Here is a 22,655-nt window from a genome sequence, read left to right as displayed (position 1 = left end):
GTGTGTTTCACATGGAAGTTCTATACAGAAACAATTTCAGGAGAGCTTAGATGCAAAATAATAATTTCTTCCACTTTGCTTCTTTAATAATCAGCAAAGTAATCTCAGTAATTCACAAGCTCTGCCTTTAAACAGGGTGTGCTCTTGAGCAACTAAGAATCAGTCTTTGTGATGAAAGGGGTCAGGATCATACTCCTGAACGCTTCTAAGAGGAAACATCAAGATTCAACCTCTTCTAAATATTTTTCTTTTTTTTTTTTAAGACTAAGGTTGTTGGAGGTACTTTAGGTTCATAGCCCTTACTCAACTTATAACTGAATGTCCATCATTCATACAACTGAGATTCAAGATTCAACATCTCCTGTTGATTATCTGGTTGGGTGCAGATTCTGTTGTGCACCATGAGAACAAAAGGCAAACGCGCTGTCATGCGATGCAAAGCAGCTCCCCCAGGTGCTTGAAGGCCATGCATGCTCACATAAGGCAACCAAATTGATGCCGGGTCATGTGCATGGCAAAAAACTGTGGTCTTCATTAAACAGGATAGTAGGGAGTGAGGTAGGTTGCCAGAGCTGTTCATTCACACCTCTACCCTTGGCAGAGGGCTCTTTGGGAAAAAAGGTAGGAGGGAATAAGGAGTGAACAGAACCTTGCCCATGGAAAACAGTTGGACACCATAATCCAGACCATTCTATACCATGGGATACTATTCACTTAAAAAAAACTGAGAAGACAACACAGAGGGAGAAGGGAAAAAAGTAAAAAAAAAAAAAAAGTAAATAAATAGGAAAAGCTTACCAAAATAAATAAATGCCTGAATGTAAATAAGGAAGTGAAATGAGGAAAACAAAAGAAATAAGCAAATATCCAAACTTGTTTTTAACATATGAATAAATTAGTTTGCAAAAGCGTATTTTAGGATAGTGTGAAAGCTGTAAGAATGTTAAAAGGATATAACAAACAACAGATTTATCAGTAAAGGTAATATCTTTAATTAAAACAACCCATACAGCTGGGGGAAAAAAAAAAGAAGACAAGATTCCAGTCACAGTTCCCCTTCTTCAGATACAAAAAAGAAACAGATCTAAAACATGTTTGTTTGTCTAAAAGCTTCTGCATTGTTTCCCAGTGTTAGTAGCTAGTTTAATGAAAAAATGTTACTTCCGTTAAAAAAAACACTGGCTAGTTCAGGCTATTTTTCTGATTTTTTTTTTTTTTTTTTTTAAGTAAAAAACCTGCTTGATATGCAACTCATTGTGAAGCTTCTTCATTTATCTCCCTGCTACCTCAACAAGCACAGGAAAGCATGTGGTTAGAAAGAAAATAAATCAAAATCATCTATTTTTTCCTTGGAAGCCAATTAGGAGATTTGAAAGTGGAAGTCGGTGATTATGACATAAAGCAGATTCAGAAAAGGAATCTGCTGTGCAATGAAATTCAGCTTGCACTACAACTCTTCAATCTACTCTCCACAATTCACAGAGCTGTAATAGCACAGTGATTTCCTACAGCAATCCATTGTCCACTAGAAGCTAAAAAGGAAGAAAGGATAATGTTCTGTGTCTTGTTAAAAAATACACTAGAAGTTACCTAATGAGCAGCTTCAAAAACACTTTAATCAGCTACAAAATGGCACAGCCACTTAGAGAATCAGCCCAGCTCTCCCCAGGCAGTTTCCTAGCTCAGGTGTCTGAGAAGACTTACAAAGGCCTGTGCCAACAAAAGAGATGAGGCAGCAGAGAGGCAGAGAATAGCACCTGGGACAGGGGGATGCATGGCTCAGTCACCTTCCTGGACTGCCTGTGCTGGTGCCAGGGTATGCTAATTCAAAGGGTATGTGAAATCATGCCTTTAGCTTGTGATTTTACCGCTGCTGAAGAGTGGGAATGGAATAGTAGCTATTCAACCCTTACACACAGACCACTGGCTACAGATAGGTACATCCTGATCTGCACTGTGCAACTGAAATTAGACTTAGGTCAAAGAAACCTTCTTCATAGGGAATTTTATATAGAAGTGAGTATATGCACTGGCAGAAATGCATGAAAATATAAAAAGTGAGACTGACTCTAGCAAATGGTAATATGGAACCAACAAACTGCTGTCACACAAGTAACAGAAAAAATACTAGTTAAGGCATTTGCTTGATTCAGGGCCTGTTTCAAGACCACTGGAAACAATGAAGATGGTCAAACTCTGTCACAAAGATTTGGATTAGGTTTTAGGATTACCTCTTATACATAAAACTTCCTCTATTTCTCCAAAAATGGAGAACTGAAGCATAAAAAGATTAAATTACTTGTGCATTACAGAGCTGCATTACAGGAAAAGTCTGCCTTAGAAAAAGAAACAAGTGTGGACCTCAAAGTTCATGCCACATGTTAACCACTAAGCCCTGTTCCTACTTACTGCCTGATACCAACCATTTACCATCAACAGTGCTTTATACTTTCACAACGATACAGATTCCAAGTAGGATGTAGTTTCTTGCATGTGACAGCCATTAATTTTTGCAGAAGATCCCTACTGATACCTGCTTTGAGAAGCAATGTTGCTGAACTGAAAGATTCTGCCCTAGCCTCCTTTACATCCTTACTAAGCTTCTATTTTACACTGCAGATCAGCCCCTAGTGAAAACAAAGCGTGGCCATACACCTTCTGGATACTTTACAGTTCAGCATCTTCAGCAAAGCTCCTCAGTATAATTCTTCTGCCACACTTAGAAGTAGTTGTAAAGACAACAGAGATGAACCCTTGTTGTTAAGAAGGCAGTTGTCTCAGCTCCAGCATTGCTGGTTTCAAGGAAGTCATGTTCAAGCTCATCTGGCTGGGTGATGTGATACCATAGGAAGAACATGCCCCTCTAGGGCCAGGTTGGATGGGGCTTCGAGCAACCTGGTCTAGTGGAAGATGTCCCTGCCCATGGCAGAGAGGTTGGAATGAGGTGATCTTTAAGGTCCCTCCTAACCCAAACCATTCTCTGATTCTGTGGTTCTCTCCCAAAGAGATCTTACTGTGCTCCCACAGACACTTACTTGATGGGACAGGGAGTCCGAGGGCTCAGGGTAGCTGGGACTGTCGTGCCAGGAGTCGGTAGGGCTGGTTGTGTTTAGGGGAGGATTTGTGGTGCAGTTATGAGAGTGATGAGCACTGGCCACAATTTGCCCCTGAAGTGCAGCTCCAATCAAGGTCCCAAGAACTTCCATGGTCATTCCTGGAGAAGGAAGCACAAAGGAGCATTCAGGATGAGAACCTGATCCCTCCACTGTTCACACGCCTGCTCATTTATCTCACTGAAGAACAACCTCATCAAAGCAATTCAATTTTATTTTATGTGGATTAAGCAGAAGAAGCAATACCAAGAACAGCTGAACTGGAAGGTCAGTAATAGAATAGTCTCAAGGAAAGAGTTTTGCCACTGGATTTCTGATCAGCTTTTAGACGCCTCCATGGAACAGCCTCTTTTATGCAGGCTTCATGATAAATATGGCTGGGATTAACAGACATAAGGGAACACAGAAACTTTTCATCCTGAGGACAAGAGTTAAATTACAGTTTAAATACTGAATGCCACTTTTCCAAAGCACAGCTAGGAGCCATAACTTCAAACTTTTCACTTCGTGTTTGACAGTAACTTTGTGAAACATTTTGGAAGCCACTTATCTGCTCAGACCTCGGTTCTCCAACTGTAAAATGAAACAGGGCTTACCTTGGGTTTATGTTGGAACTAATCCAGCTGTAAAGCTCTTGACAACAGCAGATGCTGTTCTTAAGACTGCCTAAGGCTGTAGTCAGGCAGAACTAGGCACCTCAGCCTCAGAGCATGGTTTAGATCACTAACAAATCCACTCCAGCACCATCAGAACAAGGGAGCACCTAAAAACCAACTAGTCTCTATTTTGGAAAGCAAAACACATGTATCCAGATCGTGCTCCACGCACACAAAATCAGTCAAAGTAGTTGTTACAACCCAGCTGTAGGTGATTCTTGAATAAATTGGGTTTTGACCCTTCTCATTCAGAGGGATTTCAAGCCTACCACTCCTATTTCCACACAATATGGCCATACCCAGCATCCCCAATGCAGGGAGATAAACTGAGTTCCTGTCCTAGCTCCAGGTACTACTTAAGCATTTTGCATAAAGATTAATTAGATTGAATATGTGAACAGATTAGGAACAAGGACCGAGACTTACTACTTCTGAGAGAGTATTCTTCTCATTGACCTAAGCACTAGGGCTCCTTCTACCAAAAAGGTTAACCACCACACTTCAGACAGTGCAGTAACAAAAGCTGTAAGCAGCTATGGGAGATCAGGGAAGGAAAATGCAAGACAGGCACCCAGGAGACTTGGATCATGTAAATCATTGCCAGTATGTTCCTACACAGAGAATGTTTCTGAATGGAAGACCTGAGGCTTTGTGTTACATAAATTTAAACCAAGAGGTAAAAAATAATAATGGTTCTTCCTCAAACTTTGTATCTAATCTTCCCAGCAATGATTCAGCTCAGTCCATCCAAAAAAAAGTGACTGATGGTGGAAATCCTAACTTCAGACTGGTGTGAACTGTTCTGCCACAATCCAGTCTCTGATGCATCTTGCAGAGCTTCCAAACTGTTCAATGCCCAGCACAAAAGAAGTAATACCTGAGTCACACCTTTCATTCAGAACACCACCTAAAACCTTTATAACCTTTATCTAAGACATCACATCAGCATTTTACCAAGCGCTTGCATACAATAAAACTCAAAAACATTATAATAGGCAACAGAAACACAACTATTATGAAACCTCTTATTTTCTAAGAAGTGCCAGGAGCTGAAAAACAGGCAGATTTTCAAAGTCTTTGGGTGCTCAGAATTGATAATGTGTTACTTTCCACTGTAGCAAAGAAAGCAGATCTCTTGGAAAAAAAGATTGTATTTGGAGTTGGTTCTATTTTGCCCAGATATAAGTAGTATTTATCTGAAAACAACTTCGGAATCCAGCATTTCTGTCATGCATTTACAGTAAGGAACAGGAGAAAACGTATGATAAACAGTTCTGCTTCTCTCCAGTAGAGGGGAGTGGATCCTCTGACCCCAACCTTTTGTTTTTCAAAACACACTTCAGATTACGCTGCTGTGCGTCTCTAAGCAATTGAAGAAATACCTGAACAACTAACTGCATCTGAGAAAGTCTATCAATGAGAATTCTCTATGAAACCCAAAGAGAAGTAAGGGAAGAGTGTTTAAGTAAGGCCTTGCTAAAGATAAATAAATAAAATTAAATATATATATATATATCACAATCATAACTGTTACAAGAAAACTAATCTCCAAACAAATATTATTTCAAAATAGACAAAAGTACTAGCGCCTGAAAAGTCAAAATTATGGCTAATTGCACCACCCTAAATTATCTCAGTAGAAGAGCTGTATACAGAAAAGTTAAACAATTTTCTGAATGGTAAAATGACACTATAAATGTACTACACCTCTTAGCCATGGAGTTCAAGAGCATTTATTAGCAAGAGTTTCACATAACTGTGAAATTATTGGACTAGCAGACAGGAAAGCACATTTATTTGGACCACAGCCTCTAAAGACATAAAACCAGACAACAGAAAACACTAGGTATGTGGGTTTGGTTAGAATTTCAGCCAGATGACTCAAGATACTGTCACTGCCAAAGAACAGAACACAACTGGAATCTGCTGCTGGTTAGTTCTGTGACTGCTAGCCCGGGATTTCTCTTGACATAGCTGATGATAATGCAAATTACAACCAATCCATGTGGCTGAGAAGGGGTTGGGTTGCTCAGGGGATATTAGATCTAGAATTTCTGATGTGATATTTTAGCACTTCTGGACATATCGTTGTGCCTCTGTGGTCCAGTTTTCTGTATACTCAACAAGTATGTTGAGGGTTAGAAGAACTAGTGGAAAAGAAAAGGGTTCTTGCTGTGAAGAGAAAACAAATGCAAAAACAACAAGAAGTTATAAACTACTCCAAAGCAACACCAAAGGACACGTTAAGACAGAGAAAAATCTTTCATGTGACGTTTGAGCACTCTTTTCTTTTAATGCTGGTGGACATGAGAGACAGCAGCTACACGATAAAGAAGGCATGAGAACAGAGCTGAGGAGAGAAGAAAGCAAGAAACTGTTCTTACATGCATTTTATGAGCTATACAGGAATTCTTGAAAAAGATTTTCATTGCACTTTTTGGTTTTAACAATTTGCATCAAAGCAAAATCTTTGTCTGGTTTTGGAGAGTAAAGAGATAAAGAGCCTGAGATCTGGTCTGTAAGCTGTCATTCTTTTAACTAATACAGTCAGAATGCTAGTTATATAACAAGATCTTTCTGCTAGCTACCTGCAATGTCTTAGATTTAAAAAGACACAGACATAACAAAAAGAGAGGTTTTAATTGGTGTGCATGTGCACGCACACACACAAAAAAAGAAAATCCAAACTAAAAGAAAAAAAAAAGCTCAAAATTACCTTCAAACTTTTTTAATGGAATGTAAAATGAGATCAGCACTTTGTGCTTTCCCCTAAAAATCATCTTTAAATGAAATAATTATTCTGTATTCAGGCTCTGGGTAATTTTTATTTTTCTCCTGGCTAGCAATAAACTGAAAAGAGTTTATAGCTAATTTGACAATTTGAGACAATAAAACATTAATATCTCCCAGTTAGCTAGAAAAATGGAAGCATCTACAGGACAAAATACTTCTCATCAGATATTAAAAATCTCATGTAGATGTTCAATTTAGGGACACAAAACATTAGGAACTTCCTATAGCTAGAGAATGATTTTAAATAAACGCCAGCCCCAGTCCACATGAGAAAGCCCGCATCACACTCACGGTACGCAGTTGCAGAATCTCGCTCCTTCTGGTCTGTGCTGAGAAACATGGTGAGAGCTGTATATGGCACCTGGAATAGCTATGCAAAGAAAGAACATCATTCAGGAAGTTTCAAGGTAGATGATGTATTTCTCTGATATCCACAAAGATAGTTTAATGTAACATTAGAAGTCATTTATTAAGAACATTGCATCTTTTAGCAGAAAGACCTGGCTTTTCTTTCTGTTTTATAAAGCACATAAGAGCAAAAAAAAAATCTCTTTCATAATACAATAATAAATAATAAATTGCCAAGAGGCTCGACCTTAATGCTGCGTTCATCCAGCTTCCTTGGGAAAAAGTCCTTTAAAACCAGGCTATAAAGCATCTAGTTTTCTTTGCACTAAGAGGCTATCATGTTCCGAGCTTGAGCTAACTAGCAGGAAGCAAAGCCATAATAAAACAATATAATATTCCACCTTATTCAAGCCAGAAGACTGCATACATCCCCCAAATATTTCAATATTTGTTTCAGTACATAATTCTTTAACTCTCTGGGAACCACTTTTTCAAAATATGACCTAGTGAAGTTCAATGAGCCAGGTTTCACCCTGCTGTATTGCAATGCAGCTGCCTCACTTCCAGTCCTGATCTGCTGTGAGATACTGCTTCGTTCTGGAGATACCTTCTTTCACCTTGATACTGGCTACAAGGCAGAACTGGGTGACACAGCCCCTGCACGTACAGTTATGGAAAATGTCTGAGAAGTTCCTTGGGATCCACTGAAATAATAGTTCCTACAATATGGTTGCTAAATACTGCAAGTTTTGCAATATGGCGCAAAAATTCATGTGTTCAAACTCTTTTATCCAGACATAAATATCTTGATGACTATTATCAATACAATTTCAGCTCTGGGCCTCTGACTTTTCCTTGCCTTCCACCTTGAGTCAAAGCACCCAGAACTAGAGTCACAAAGCCATCTGGTCTCCTAATCTGTCCCTGAAAGCAGAAGTTGTGAGAAGTTAGGTGTCTAACTGGAATGTAGGAATCTAAATATCTCTTTGGATTTATTCAAGAATGAGTTAAGTATCCAAGACACCTCACTAATTCCCCAAAAGGATGAGATGGTTTATGACACTGTCTTTCCCCAGATGTGCACCAATGGCTTTCAGTGCAAGTATTCTACCCTTTTGTGTGTTCAGACCCTTTGGCGCTAAGTCACCTGCCTAAGCCTCAACTACCAGAGAAAGATCGTGGAGGTAATCTGGCTGAATTAGCAAGTCATTTGCCAGAAAATGACTGGACAGAAACTGTGAACCAGCAGAGTTTGATAAAGAGACATCTGCTGATCCCTTAAAACTCGCTAGAAATTGAAATATAATGTAAAGATTTGGTAAACCTCAGTTTATTAAATTGGAATGCAATAACAGAAAAAAACAGGCTACTGCTGAGACCATCATGACGTGTGACTACTTACTGTGGTCAGTGCTTGGAAAAGGCAGTAGAAAATCAGGTACCACACAACTCTTCCTGATACAAAAGGAGGCAGGTACCACATGAGCAAATAGGACACTGCTGTGAAGGGTGTACATGCCAGCATCCTGCCAAGAGAATTAGCACATGCCTATGATCTCAACATAAGGCTAGCAAAGCACATTAAGTTTTCCTCCTCATACTCAGTATCACACAATTCATTTTATGTGCAGTTTTCCTAAACGCAATCATGATGTGATTTTAAGCATTAAATGTCTGCATGCATTAAATGCACAAATTAATAAGAAATTTGTGTACTTCCATAAAATGTAATAAAACAGTAAATCTGAAGGAAAAAATCTATACTTACATTAATAACCTACTCAGAACTGACACAGTTGCCTTGCACTTGTACCGTAATAGCATAACTCTATTGCTACTTCTTAGTACATCCCTAGACTACATCTTTATTAGAAAGAATCACTGAAAACTAAGCCCTGTTGTCACATGTCATAACATACTTCAGCTGCGTTTCCATGAGTTTACTTATTAGGAAGGATTTCTTGTTCTAATTTTAACACCTTCAGCTTTCCTCTCAACTTGGCCTCTCCACTGCTACTTCAAACAAATGCAAACATGTTGATATAAACACTGAAAACAGCACAAAAGGTAACAGGCAGCTCACTGCAAGACTTCCTATGGTCTGTATCTACTCTGGTATATAATTATTTACTCCATTTTACTCAACAATAAAATTCTTAATCACCCCAAACACAAAAGGATCATCATCCGTTGGGGAAGGTGGCTTAAAAACAGAACTACAGAAACTTAAATTCCAGACATTGCCATGTACCAGCAATTAATTACACTTGGTCTAAAAATGATTTCAGGCAAACAACACTCCAAACTCTGTGATAGAAGTGATCAGATGCTATCATTTCGTAAAAGTCTGAGCTGCAGCAGCAGCAGAGCTCTGCCACGTTCTTGTAAATCAGACGTTAAACAATGCAATTAGATGACCAAGATCACAATAAAAAATATCCAAACACGTAAAAGAGAAAACAGATTAATCCCTTCACAACAGCACTACTGACCTTGGGGGTCAGCTGATTATTTTGCAATCATGAACCGAAAACGTGGCATACAAAAGGGTAATGTGGGTAAATAGTTCAGTAAAACAATGACTTTCCCACACTGCTCTGGGGGATGGACAGCGTCACTGGGAGCTAAACATTTGCAAGGAAAGTGCCAGGTTCTGGTATTCTCTGTCTCTCCAGTTTCCAGGCCATCAGCAATGGAAAACACAAAGAAGGGCAAAATTCTCACCCATGTCAGGGAATCTACCTTCTTCTACAAAAGTGTGAGCTTTTCCAGGCTGGTGTCCAGACAGAGGCACCACAATGAGATGTTTTATGGTCATATTTTTGTGCAACTTCTCAGCAATAACCCCCTTAGTCGCATTATTCCCTCCTCTTTTCACATTTTCCCTCCTTCATTAATTTCAGTGAGTTTTCAGAGCCTTGCTGAACTTGCTGATTTTCTACTATTAACTCCTTTCACAAAATATTTGACTAGATTTGTGTATTCCAAGTCCGTGTCTGCTTATTCCTTTTAAAGGCATTACATAAAATACACCAGTAATGGCCGATGACTTCCTACTATATTATGTACAGTATTAAGCCATACTTAAGCTTTTGGCCTCTTTACTAATGTTTGTGCTTTGTGGGCAAACTTTTCTGACAGAGCCAATTCCATTGTTTCACTCTGGATACTTAGCAAATCAGAATAATTTCAAAGTAATAAAGTATTTTTAGACTAACAGGAGATACATTTTTTCCTTGCATAAAAATGATCTGAGCACCAAAGCACAGGAACGAAATTACTATGAAAAGCTACCATTACCAAAAGAAAAAAAAAAGACAAAATCCTTCTGGAAAGAAAGCAGCTGGTTGATGAGTGCATATTGAAGGATGCACTTCATGTAGAAGATTCTTCCTCTAAGAAGTGCAACTTGTACAGTCATTGGTTTACAGCACAAAGGGCTGCTAAGTTCACACTTTTGCTAGGATGGAAGTTATCCTAATACTGATCTAATATCAACACTAAATGTGCTTATTTGCAGTATTTTCAAGAAAGTGAAAAAATGCATTGAATACATCTATTGGCATTTGTTATAAAAATGTCATCTGTCAGATATGAGCAGCTCACAATTTTCTGTAGCTCTAAAACCACATGCCAGCAAGAGAACCACCAGCTAAAAAAACTGGCTTGTTTTCCTTGACGTTTCAACAACTTCACTACATGTTTACACTTAGATTTTAGTTGTGAATTGAATTTGGGGATTATATTAATTCAAAATTCATAATTAATTCAAAATACCTGGCAATACATCCTTACAATGCATGAGATAGAGCAGTGATTAAAGACTCCCTATTTCACAAAATACTTAGTCTCCCCGTGACTTCTGAAATAAAAATAAAATAAATAAAAAATAAGCTCCCTCTAGCATGGTTGAGATTGAATTCCTCTAATATGGACCACTCCTTTACAATTTTCTTGCTTTACACCTATAAAAAGGAGATTGATATGAGATCTCCTTCTTACATGAACATTCATTCTTCTAATTCTGCTAACATGGGGACAGTAGAGGTGAGAGTGTTACTTGCCATGCAGGTTCTGCTGGACAATAGCAAGGGTGCATACAAGATGTAAGTACATCACAGAGAAACATCACTGCGTCCCTTTAGAAATGCTGTTGAAATCCCAGAGCATCTCTTTCCTCTATAAAACTCATGGTGATTTTTCAGTTAAGTATCTTGATTATGGGGACACACCAGCAACAGGAACAGAGCAATTGCTATAAGGACGAATGAAACAGAGTTTCACATCTGTTCCACGTGTATGCACGTATCTTTTAGTGAGCTGGAAGGCTGAGAGCATTAAAGATAAGGGAGCTCCTGAAAGGCTGATGTGGGAGGTGATGGCACACTAGGACACAAGTAGAAATTACAACTTTGTGAAGATGTGCAGCCAAACTGAAAGGAATCTAGACAGAGATGAAAATTCAATCCCTAACAAGGTCTTACACCTGAGATTCTAGTTTTGTTAACAAAGTGGTGTCTTGTCCTTCTCTGTTTGTTTATCAAATGGTAGAAAGTCTTTGTATGTTTTCCGCGGGTGAGGAAGCTAAAGGGAAACAGGTGACGTGATAATTTTTCTTTGTGATTTTATATATGACGAATGGATATGATTGCTTGGAAAAAGGCAAGGAAAAATAAGTCTAATTCAATGAGAAGACTGTATGATCACAACACACACATGCAAAATATATATATATATATATATATATACAAGTGTAAACTACATGTACAGATTTCTGCTTACCAAGGCATGAGACGGCCAATTTTTGTCCATTTACTTTTGCTAATAAAAAAGCCAGCAACAGGATCAGTAACTGCTCCTGAGGCTTTGCCAATGAACAGCACCAAAGAGGCCTGGAACGGTGTAATCTGAAAGTACAAACACAGTACTCTGAACAAGAGCCATTGTTCCCCAGTACAATGAAACAGCAGAAAGCAACTTTCCAGAAAGAACCTCAGTGTTTTAAAGAGTAATGTTCACTCATTTACAAAACATGGCTGCTGCTGTCATAGAAATTACTACTGGTTACTCTATTGGTTTCCCATAGCAAACAAACAAAACATTGAGACAGGCATCATGCAAAATGAGATAAGAGAAGAAAAGTGCAAGGAAAGGGAGATAATAGACATGCGCAGAACTATGGTCTATAGGCAGATGGTCAAACAGGAAGTCTTTGTTTTAGTTTTAAAACCTGTCAGAGTGTCTCTGTAACTTTCCCCTCAGCTTGTTCCCTACCACAGTCCCATTTCCAGATCACTGTCTTGACCTGACCTAGACAAGAGCCGAGGTGGCTGTGGACATGCATTCATGCTTTTTCATCTCCTGAGATTACCAACAAGGCTGCCAGCTGGTGGCACGAGGCTGCAGATCACAGAAGGGTTAAAAACTTGTGGTTTCTCCTTGAAGCACCTAGTTCATGCCACCAAAACTATAGGCCTGAAAAAAAAGTCATTGAAATCTATATAACCTTGAATGTTCTCTTAAATCTTTAAAAAATAAACATATAGAGAGACCACTGAAACAGCCTGTGGGACTGTGAGTGCAGAAAACACCCTTCGTCTATATGCGACTTCATGCCCTCACTTCTTTAAGCCAGCTGGAAGCCTGGTGAATGCAGCAAATCCAACACCAAGTTTGAGGTAATACATGTGTTCCCTGCTTTTCTGCAGGGTTTATTCCTCCCAGGCAGCATTGCCTGCCTTCAGCTCGCACAGGTCCCCTGTGTACAGAAATTGCTGCGGGTATTTCCTCAGAGGTGAAAAAAAGGAGCAACAGTGTCCAAAATATCCAAGACAACCTTTGTTAAAGGCAGATGCTACACACTTCTGGAATCACACTTGCTAAATTTTAGCCCAAATTAGGGGAAATTGCAGAAATAATTAATTTTCCTGCTACTGCCAGCTCCAAGATACGTACCCACCCCAAAAAGCTTAGGAACAAGGAAGGACTGGGGTTGGTACTGCGGCAGGTAATGACAGCAGCTCTCTGAGCATCCCATTGCTGTACTACAGCACAAGGCTGGGACGTGTCCCACAGCACCGTAGTGGGGTCCAGGCTGGCCACCATCCGCGACTTGTGCCCTCCCACCGCCACGGTGACAACAAGAACAAAATAATGATGCAGAAAGATAGAGCAGGTAAAATAATGTGTTGATATATGGACATATGGGCAGAAAGTTTGAAATTAGGTGGGTTTTGCATCGGTATCTTGCTCAGATAACGTGAGTAGACAGAAAGGAAGTAAACAGAGGTGGGATACCTTGAAAATTAAAGGAGGAAAAGGAGGAAAGTTAAGACCTCTCTTACATTAGGAGTGGAGTCTTTGCACAGTCTCCCAATTTTATGTCATCTACAGGGGCTTATACATCCCTTAACTGCATTTTCTTTCCCTAAATTTAAAGAGTTTCAGCACCAGTGCCAGCAACTTCTCAGTGCTAATGCAAAACAAGATAAAATATGCTAAATTCACCCATTTCAAAAGGGAGAAAGACCAGGATCTATTATCAGAGGTTTTAGTGTTTTCTAGTAATGTGATTCAAGGCTTCTGTGTGGTTTGGAGTTGTATTTGGATGTCTGTAGCTTATACAGGTAATTTAGGTGGAATATGGAATTCAAATGGAAAAAGTATAAGCTACGAAAAGTGAATACAAATGTAATTTTCTTAGAAGGTGCCCAGATTATGCAATAAGGTTTACACATAGTGAGTTTCACAGTCTCAGAAAGAGTTGAAACAGTTCTGCCCTCTAAGTGGGCAAGATTTAAATTCAGGCACTTACTATAAAATGACATACTCTCCTCTGGGAATATATGGGGAAAAGGAAAAAAGAAAAAACAAAACCACAGGAACTCAGAGATGTTGATCAGGCCTTGAAAAATTCCTGCCCCTGCAGGATTACTTCAGAGAACAAATTAAGCCATCAAGGAACAAATAATTAAGGCCCTTAACGAAGTAATAACAGTATTCTTACAAATGTTAAGCAAAATTATAGGATTTCAGTAGAAGCTTGTTAACAAAAATAATGATGTCATTTATTTAGGTAGCATCAAGAGATGCAGGAATGGGACCTGAGCTTCCTGGACACTCTACACAAACACATAAAGAAATAAATGCTCCCTAGGTTCAAGATTTTGCAGTTCCTGTGATAAGCAGAGGATGGGGAAATTCCCGTATTTATAAGCACCCTAGAAAATTGTATTAGTGTCTTCCTCATCCAGTTCATGCTTCCTGATCTCTATCCTTGACGCAAGTATAAAACAGTTGTGCTCAGAGCTGCATGTGCCTCCTGCTGCACCTCCAAGCAGTTCCTTCTTCTACCTTCAGCTCTTCTCAGACATCCGCTTGCCATCCTTGACACTTCTGTCCAAATCTGTCCCCTTTTCCTGTGACTTTGACCTCTACAAGACATTTGTAACTCCTCTGCCCTTGTCATGATATTCTGTCTTTCTACATCTTAAAGAGCAACTGGATAATAATATTGATCCAGAACCTCCTTTTTGTTGTTGTTGTTATTGTTGTTGCTTGTTTGTTTGTTTATTTTCTCCAGCAAATAAAAGCAGTCATCATTGCTGAACTCTACTACGGTTTCAGCCACAGCTGTTTTCACAGCCCCTGAAGTTCGGCCTTTTCTCCCTAAAACCCTTTCTTCCACCCTACAATACCTTATCTGTCCCACTTAGCTACCACACAGACATACAAGACAATCCAAAACAGTGAAAAATGCTTATGGGTTCATTTTCTTTGTTTCTCTGCTGCCCTGGAATCTAGCTGGAGCACTGAAAGTCAGCTGAATGGGATGACTCCGGCTGCTTTTTTTCACGAAGTCTATTTCTGCACTGGAAATCCACACACCAGCAGCAAAGAGCCTTCAGGAAGGATCACTCAGCTTTCTTTGCAAAGGATAATTATCCTAGTCTAAACAAATAAAACTGACATGAAATTATGATGACTACTGGATGCAACTGCAGTAATTTTAGACTAAACTGAATGAACAAAAATTCACAACCTCAATACGGTACTAAGAGTGTTGCAGATGTTTCCTATCTTAGACGCTCTTGATATCAAGAACTTCTTTTGCTTGTGTCTGCAAGTGAGAGAGCTCTGGAGTACCTAAAGCTCTACTGATGATCACAAACTAAAAGGAAATGATGGCCACTACAAGTCAGAAAGGAAACTAGTGAGGAAAACATATTTTTCCAGAGAAGTTTATGCAGCTTCCAGGATGCTGAACAGCTAAAGGCAATGCTAACAAGACAATTTAAAAGCATTACTAGAGAATTTACCTTTTATAGTTCTAAGCACATTTTTGATGACACCAATGTTGAAGGAAATCTGTAAAGGTTTCTTGTGCTACTTACATGGGCTATATCTAGCAGGTAGATCTGTAGGAAGAAAGCAGCAGCGCTCCCTGCCACTTGGTTTGGGGCACCTCCTATTGCATAGCATAACTTGCGACAGACTGAGAGCCTGTATTCCTGTGCAAGGAGAAACAGAACAGTTGATGAGAAGAACAAAGTACACGTGATAAAAACTGCAAAAGTCATAATAGTAAACTCTGAGGCTAACTCCAAATTCAGGTATTGCTTCACAGGTATCCCATTAAGAAACAATATGCCCTAAATTCCTACCATCATTTGAATGCTGATTGTTCAGGTTTTTAAGACATTTTGTTCCTACAATCAAATCACAGTGTTCCTACACAGGAATCTAGGTTCACCTACCTGCTTCTCATTAGCTATTCAGACCAGGTTGTTGGACAAGGCCCTGGCCAACTGATCTAGTGGGTGGCATCGCATCCCATGGCAGGGGGTTGGAATGAGATGGGCTTTAAGGTCTCTTCCAAGCCAACCCATTCAATGTTTCTATTAAAAATGAACCAGTTTACAAGCAAGGAGAAATAAAATGCAGATACTATAATTCTGTTTTCTGGTTGTGTCTTGGAGTGTTTAATTCAGATTTTAAAAATGCTGAAAACTTTCCTTTTTTTTCATTTAAAATATTTTCTTCTATTAATCTTTCAGACCATGATAATTGATATATGCTTTCTTGCCACAATAATTAGACAACATTCATATGGGAAGAAAATTTCTACAGTCAAGGCAGACTGAATACACTCCAAAGATTTGTGTCTTATTCATTCTTCACTTTGCCACAACTTGCTGGTGAGATCCTGGAAAAGTCACTTGACTTTCTCTGTCTTCTTTGCCTTCTTCTTCTTTTTATTTTTTAAACCAGTTAAAATTGGTAAGATAGAGAAAATTACTTTGGGCCTCAAGTACTGTTTAGGAAGGACTAAGACACTCTGTGAGTTTCAAAAACTTTTTAAAAACTGCTCTCCCAGCTGCATTTTGATGTGTGTTTGAAAAGTACCATAAGCATCTAAGAATATTCTTCAATAGAACTGACAAATAACAGTATGATAAAAGCTGAAAATAAGGTTTCAAACTCATAATTAGAAGACAAAAGATGTACAGTCTAATGGAAATGCTAATGAAGAATGCTGTGTTTTCCAGTAGTAACAGTTTCAGAATACCAGAAAGCCTTTAAAAATACCTCAGAGTTAATGTCTTTATATAAAACTCAAAGTACAGGGAGAAAATGACTCTATTAATCTTGTATTCCTTTCATAGAGACAGCATATTCAACCTAAATTTTGACTTTTGAGAAATTTAACACATATTCAATCCCTTCTTAAAGACTGCCGTCAGGAGAAGTCAGGACACGTAAAAAAAGAGTAGCAATATTAATTGTGGATCTGCCCTTTCTCTGAACTGAATACGTAAGCCCTAAATTCTTACATCAGATTGGGATAAAAATAGAGATATGATAATGAGATCCAAAACAATGATAATATTTGGATACATTACCTAGCTTCTGAACATTTTAAAATGTACTAAGTGCCATCATCTTTACCATGTGATAGAGTTTTGATAAGTTTTAGACTTCTAGACAGAGCCTTTCATCATCTAATCGTTCTCCTTCAAACTGTTTTATCTGAGTGGGCGCGAGCAAGAAGCAGGAGTATCAGGACACTTCTGTGTTGGAGAGGAAGAACAAAAAGTCTCAGGCTAATTACAGCTCTCATTACTGGCCTAGTTAAGTGTACAACCACCTTCTTTAGGGGTGGCATCCCGTTACTCCACCCCAGCAAAGCGAATGTTGTCAGGGCACTAGCTGCAAATCGGGGTCGCCACAGCGGGCCTCGCTTTTACTCCAGATTGGCAATTCTCTTCCTCCCGGGGAAAAGAAAAAAAGAGAGCGATACACAAGCACAAGACAGGCTTCATCAGAGAAATGTACTATTTAATTCAATAAAGGAGACTTTAAGCCCAAGAAACAGACATTTGCTGTACAAAGTAACTACCTGCTTTTCATACCAGGGTCTTGTTAAGCTGGGAGCTGTCTGTAGACCCCACACGTCTACTAATCTTCTTCATTTGACTTGCAACACAGTTCTCCTGAGCCTTGCTCCAGGGACCGTGTACTTTTAAACCTAATCACACTGTTTTATTTTTTAATCATACCCTTCTCCTACCCCACCTCCATCCACCTAGAAATTCAATTACTTTCGAAGTTTATTTTCCTCTGATTCCTTCCCTTCTGAGCTCCAAGCGTTGGCAACACGACTTCCAGCTGAAACCAAGGGACTAAGTTATTGCCATACAAATCCCAGGTCCCAATTCACCCTCAAAACAAGCTGAGAAAAACCTTCAGATCCATAATGCCATTTTCCTACTTACTTTCCCTAGCAGCTGTCTACAGTGAAGTGCATGAATAAAGAAAAAGCAAATGTCTTGGTGTAAAATACATCGTCCCAAGATCTTTTTGTAATGCAAAGAATAATTAAAGCTGTGGCACAGAAAACAGTTGACCAAGATCTCAACTTGCAGGCTGTAGGCAGCACTCCTCTCTTCAAAACGGTTTAATGGTTAGCAAATTTACCACCTTAGCAGTCTTAAATTTTGGGGGGAGACTCTCACTACGACTCCACACACCCTCGGGATGCTGTTCAGCTGCTTTCTGAACCGCGTTCCCTTGACTCTCCGGCAAAGTTAAAGATCAGGTCACAGCAGAGGCTACATCTCCAGCGATAGCCGGTTTTGTTTTGGGGTAAAACGAGCTGTCAGATAGACACAGCACACAGAGGTTCCTGCTCTGGTAGCCTCAGAGCACAGGCAGTCAGCATTTTGTGAACACCCCAAAACGGAGGCTATATTCTGACCAGCACGTGTAGCACCTGCGCTCCTTTTATTTTGCCTCATTAATTCCAGAGCTCATTTGTACTCGAAGCCATAACACACTACAGCAGCTCAGCAGACAAATGACACGCTGTGAAAGGAAACGCCGCTTTCCTCATTTCAGATCTGCTGCCTGGTGATTTCACTGAGTACCCCTGAGCTTCTATCCGCTGCAAAATAATTATGCAGACTCCACATTACATTGCAGCGTCTCTCTTCCAAAAGAAGCACCCCTCAATCTATTTTCCCTCTCCATATGAAGTTATACCATAACCACATTTTCTACCTCACTAGGAGTGATTCTCTGTACCCGTGAAGTGGAAACAGTTCCTTCTTTCTAAATTCCTGGCGCTATGGTTAAGAGTAGAAAAGATTACAGTATCTGGATGAGCAAGTCCTCCTTGGTTGCGATTACATGATATTGCTAACGCCTGACCTCAGAAGCTGGCCTCGGAAGGATGAAATGGATGTGAGCAGAGCAGGACGAGCAGCTGCCAGAGGTTTGCTCAGTTCCTCTTAAGACTGAACTCCCTGCTGCAGCACAACCTCCAGCAGCAGAAATTGCTTGATTGCTGGGGAAGCCAGCAGAAGCTGTTTCACCTGTGTAAGTTCATCGGTAAACTGAAAGTACTGAAGAACTCACTAGCGAGCTGAATGTGTAGGCAGCAGTCAAATAAGGAGCAAAACACAAACTGTTTGAACCGAAAATTTTGTTTTGAGACTCCTTTTTTTGTAGTTGAATACAAGCATGTTGGCATCAAATTGCTCCTACAAGCCCTGGAAGAAAGGTGAGAGGTAAAAGAAAGGAAGGTGAAGTTATATATATATATTTTTTATTTTCAGATTAACTGGAAAATTTTGTATTTACACATGCCCCAGTCACATACAAGTTCATTTTGTCTCAAGGTAAATCAAGAAAGCATAACAGGTGAAAGATTTGATTTTGCTCCTTAAATAGAGTAAATTTAAACATTGTTACAGAAAAGTCATGCATCTAATGCATCCCAGTTCCTTTATTTTAAATTCTCTTGTGACTTAAACCATATGGAACAGAAATTGAGTATGATGTTGATAACAAATCACGTATTAGGAAAAAATAATAAACTCTTTAGCACATTGAAAGCAACTCTTGGCAGCTGTATGAGGATATTTCACGAACATTATGGGCATAAGGGGCTGAGGTAAACATTTTGTCCTAAAGCTGTTATTATCAGTTCTGTCCAGAAATGAGGGACCAAGCCATTTAAGAGTAACCAGAAGAGAACGCCACCCCTGGAAGGTTCAGATAAGCATTTTATCAGAGAGACAATGGAAGTGCAGCTACCGAGGAGCAGCTCTGCAGTCAGCTTTTCTCTCCCCGTAGATTAAAGTTTCAGCTCTTCTGTGGGCAACCGTACAACACCCCCTTGAAAGCAGGAGGCGGAATGGAAGAGGTGGGACCCCTGGCCCCTCACGGCAAGTTTCTTGGGGTCTTTTTGGGTTTGTGACAGGCACGAACCCATAGTTGATGAGGCATAATTGGGGTATAGTTGGGACAGGGCTTGGGTGCAGACCTCGCTGAGAGCACCGAGTTTGGACGGGCAGCGCTGAGACACCCGGAGCTGGTGGGGAAAGGCTCCCTGAGGGGTGAAGGGAGACGATGTGCCGTTTGCAGCCACCCAAGGGGACAGTAAATGTCACGCAGTTCCCTTGAGGGAAAACGGCAGTTATGTCGATCTTCTCCGTGAGAGAGAAGGAGGGGGGGGATTAGGTACATTGAGGTACCTCACTGAGGTGCGCTGCGCTGTGTAGAGCAGGGCAGCAGCACGGTCGGGCTGCCCCAAAAAGCACCCCAAAAGAGCACCCTCCCCTCTTTAGCGGCAACGAGGCTCCGGGACAGGACTCCCCGCGGGACACCGCCCCGTGAGGAGCCCCCTGACAGCCGCCATTTCGCCCCCTCAGCCCCCTTACCTCCTCCTCAGCCTCCGGGCGCTCCGGGGCGTCCCTCGCAGCCCCGGCCATGGTTAACTGCGGCCAGCCCGCCCCCGTCCTACACCTGTGAACCCAGGGCGGGGCGGCAAGGAGAAAAAGAGCCGCCGAGGGACTTCCCCCCCCGCACGTGAGGGGCGAAGGCGCTATCGCTCCCAGCCGCATTTCCCCTTACGGCTGCACGGCCGCTGGCAGAAACCCCTCAGTGCCCTGTGGAGGCATGGAGCCCGCTGTGCCCCCTCGGATCCGCCTCCCGTGAGGTGAAAGCGGGGCTGTTTTGCGCTGGGAGTCCCCTGGACAGCCCCGGTGGCCGCGGCACACGCCGCCCGCCCCAGCCGCTCCCCTCTCAGGCGGCAGTGGTGGGCAGGGGGCTGCCAGAGCAAGTTCTCAGCGCTGCAGCCGCGGGGAGCTCTGGTGTGGTGAAATATGCGTGAAACAGCCTGAAACTGACACCTTTATAAGGTTGGAAAAGACCTCCGAGGTCATCTGGTCCAACCATCCCCCTGCCACCAATGTCGCCCACAAAACCATGTCCCCAAGCACCACGTCCAACCTCTCCTTGAACACCCCCAGGGACGGTGACTCCACCACGTCCCTGGGCAACCCGTCCCAGTGCCTGACTGCTCTTTCTGAGCAGAAATGTCTCCTCATTTCCAACCTGAACCTCCCCGGCACAACTTGAGGCCACTCCCTCTAGTCCTATCACGTGTGAGAACCCCCAGCTCCCCACTCCTTCCTTCCAGGGAGTTGTAGAGAGCAGTGAGGTCTGAGCCTCCTCTTCTCCGGACTAAACCACCCCAGTTCCCTCAGCTGCTCCTCACAGGACTTGTGTTACAGACCCTTCACCAGCTTTGTAGCCCTTCTTTGGGCATGCTCCAAGGCCTCAATGTCTTTCTTGTGATCTAGGCAGTACAAGTTCACCACCACTACTTAGCCCACCAGAGTCCGGCAACTGTTCTCCATGTCAGGGAAGGAAAAAAAAAAAGTGCATTTTGAACTATGAAGTCTTTCAAGACAGCTAAGGAGAAGAGGGTTTAAGCAAACCGGCACACATCTGCCTGTTTTGCGAAAAGTACAACTAATCTACACACACACTGCTTCCCGGTCAGGCCAGCTCCAAGGGCTGCTGTTGTGGCTCCTTATCTGGCAGGCTCACTTGAGGCTACTGCAAACCATGCCATGAAGGACTATATGCAAATCCTGCACAACCTCATTTTACAAGACATTTGTTACACTGTAACAAATTTGGAAAATTCTGAAAGAACCAGGTACTGAAATGCTCCTTCTAGCACAACATCATAATTGCTTTAAAGGAAAACACACTCAGTAACAATTACAACAAAAACAAAACAGACCTTCAGCACACAGCTGAACTTGGGGCTTTAACAGGCTTTGTTTGGAACGTTCTGAAGCATTTAGACTCCAAAGTGTCCTTAAAGGTTGAGGTCAGATTCTCAATGGCTCAGTCAAACCCTTATCCCAACACTGAGTTTGTTCTAAAATGCTAGGCTGGGTGTAAATTGTACATTTTGAACTTCAAGATATGTAACATTCAAATTCAACATGTAGCTGTTTCTCTTCATACACAGTATTTAAAACACAGTAAATCTTTGTCACCTACATTTGTGTGTTCCTCCACAATGGAGAAACTAGAGAAAATTTTTTTGTTGTTGTTGTTTTCTAGACTATTTCAATTTTCCTATGAAGTATGTTAATGCATGGGATTTACTGTAAAGTGAAGCCTCATGCAGAAACAATGAATAACTGCTAGTACTTATGTGTTTCACAAACTCAAGCATTGATCAAGCAAGGTTTGCTGTTGCTTGACCAATGCACAACAGTTGTTTGCAGCAGCAAGCAAGAGATTAGCAACCTGTAGAATCTGGACAGCTTAATTGGCCTTTATAAATTGACCAAAACCAACAAGATTGTTTTTAAAACAGCTCAGTATTCACTCCAAAGATTTTCTTCGAATTAGAAAATAAATTATCCAATCAGTTTTTTTTTTTTAAAAGGCACTTTCTAGTCTAAGATGGGATTAGTGCAGTCAGCATGACTTTGACCTTTGAGACATTTGCTCCTATTCTGTAATTAATTCGACTTTTAAATTACACTTTCGAACTGAAAACAGTCTACCACCAAAGCTGTTGCCAGAAAGTTGATTTCAGTGAAGCACGATATACAGCCAAACACAATCAAGCTACCCAGTCTCTTAAATATTGGTAGCAGACATTAATATTGAAATACTAAGTGTTGCTCCTTTCCACAAACACAATCTTCTGATAGCAACCAGAAGTGCTTTACTTACCTTAAATTTTAAATACCACCACCACCCATTTCATTTCAATCAATCTTGCATTAATCATTTAATTTCTGTTGAAATTCAAGGGTACTGTACTGCGACTTAGAGGTTTCATGCATTGTTTAGCTAAGAACAGCTAAGCTTACAATCAAGTACATGCTTCTCTCTAATACATGGCTTTACATTAAGACAAATCCAGAAG

General features: G+C 40.8%; 1 protein-coding gene across 1 annotated transcript in view; it reads right to left on the bottom strand.

Annotated features, from left to right (window-relative positions):
- MFSD2B (major facilitator superfamily domain containing 2B) overlaps positions 1-20,184 on the bottom strand; it is a 34,501-nt gene extending 14,317 nt beyond the window's left edge. Inside the window, exons 1-6 of the mRNA XM_032185399.1 lie at positions 20,134-20,184; positions 15,304-15,420; positions 11,693-11,817; positions 8,313-8,436; positions 6,854-6,932; positions 3,036-3,214 (exon numbers count right to left, since the gene is read on the bottom strand). Of these exons, the coding sequence (XP_032041290.1) occupies positions 3,036-3,214; positions 6,854-6,932; positions 8,313-8,436; positions 11,693-11,817; positions 15,304-15,420; positions 20,134-20,184 (675 nt within the window). The remainder of the gene's footprint in view (positions 1-3,035; positions 3,215-6,853; positions 6,933-8,312; positions 8,437-11,692; positions 11,818-15,303; positions 15,421-20,133) is intronic.
- Between the last annotated feature and the right edge of the window lie 2,471 nt (positions 20,185-22,655).

The sequence above is a fragment of the Aythya fuligula genome, chromosome 3 (assembly GCF_009819795.1).
Source record: "Aythya fuligula isolate bAytFul2 chromosome 3, bAytFul2.pri, whole genome shotgun sequence".
Lineage (NCBI taxonomy): Eukaryota > Metazoa > Chordata > Aves > Anseriformes > Anatidae > Aythya > Aythya fuligula.
This window is presented reverse-complemented; position numbering and strand designations above follow the sequence as displayed.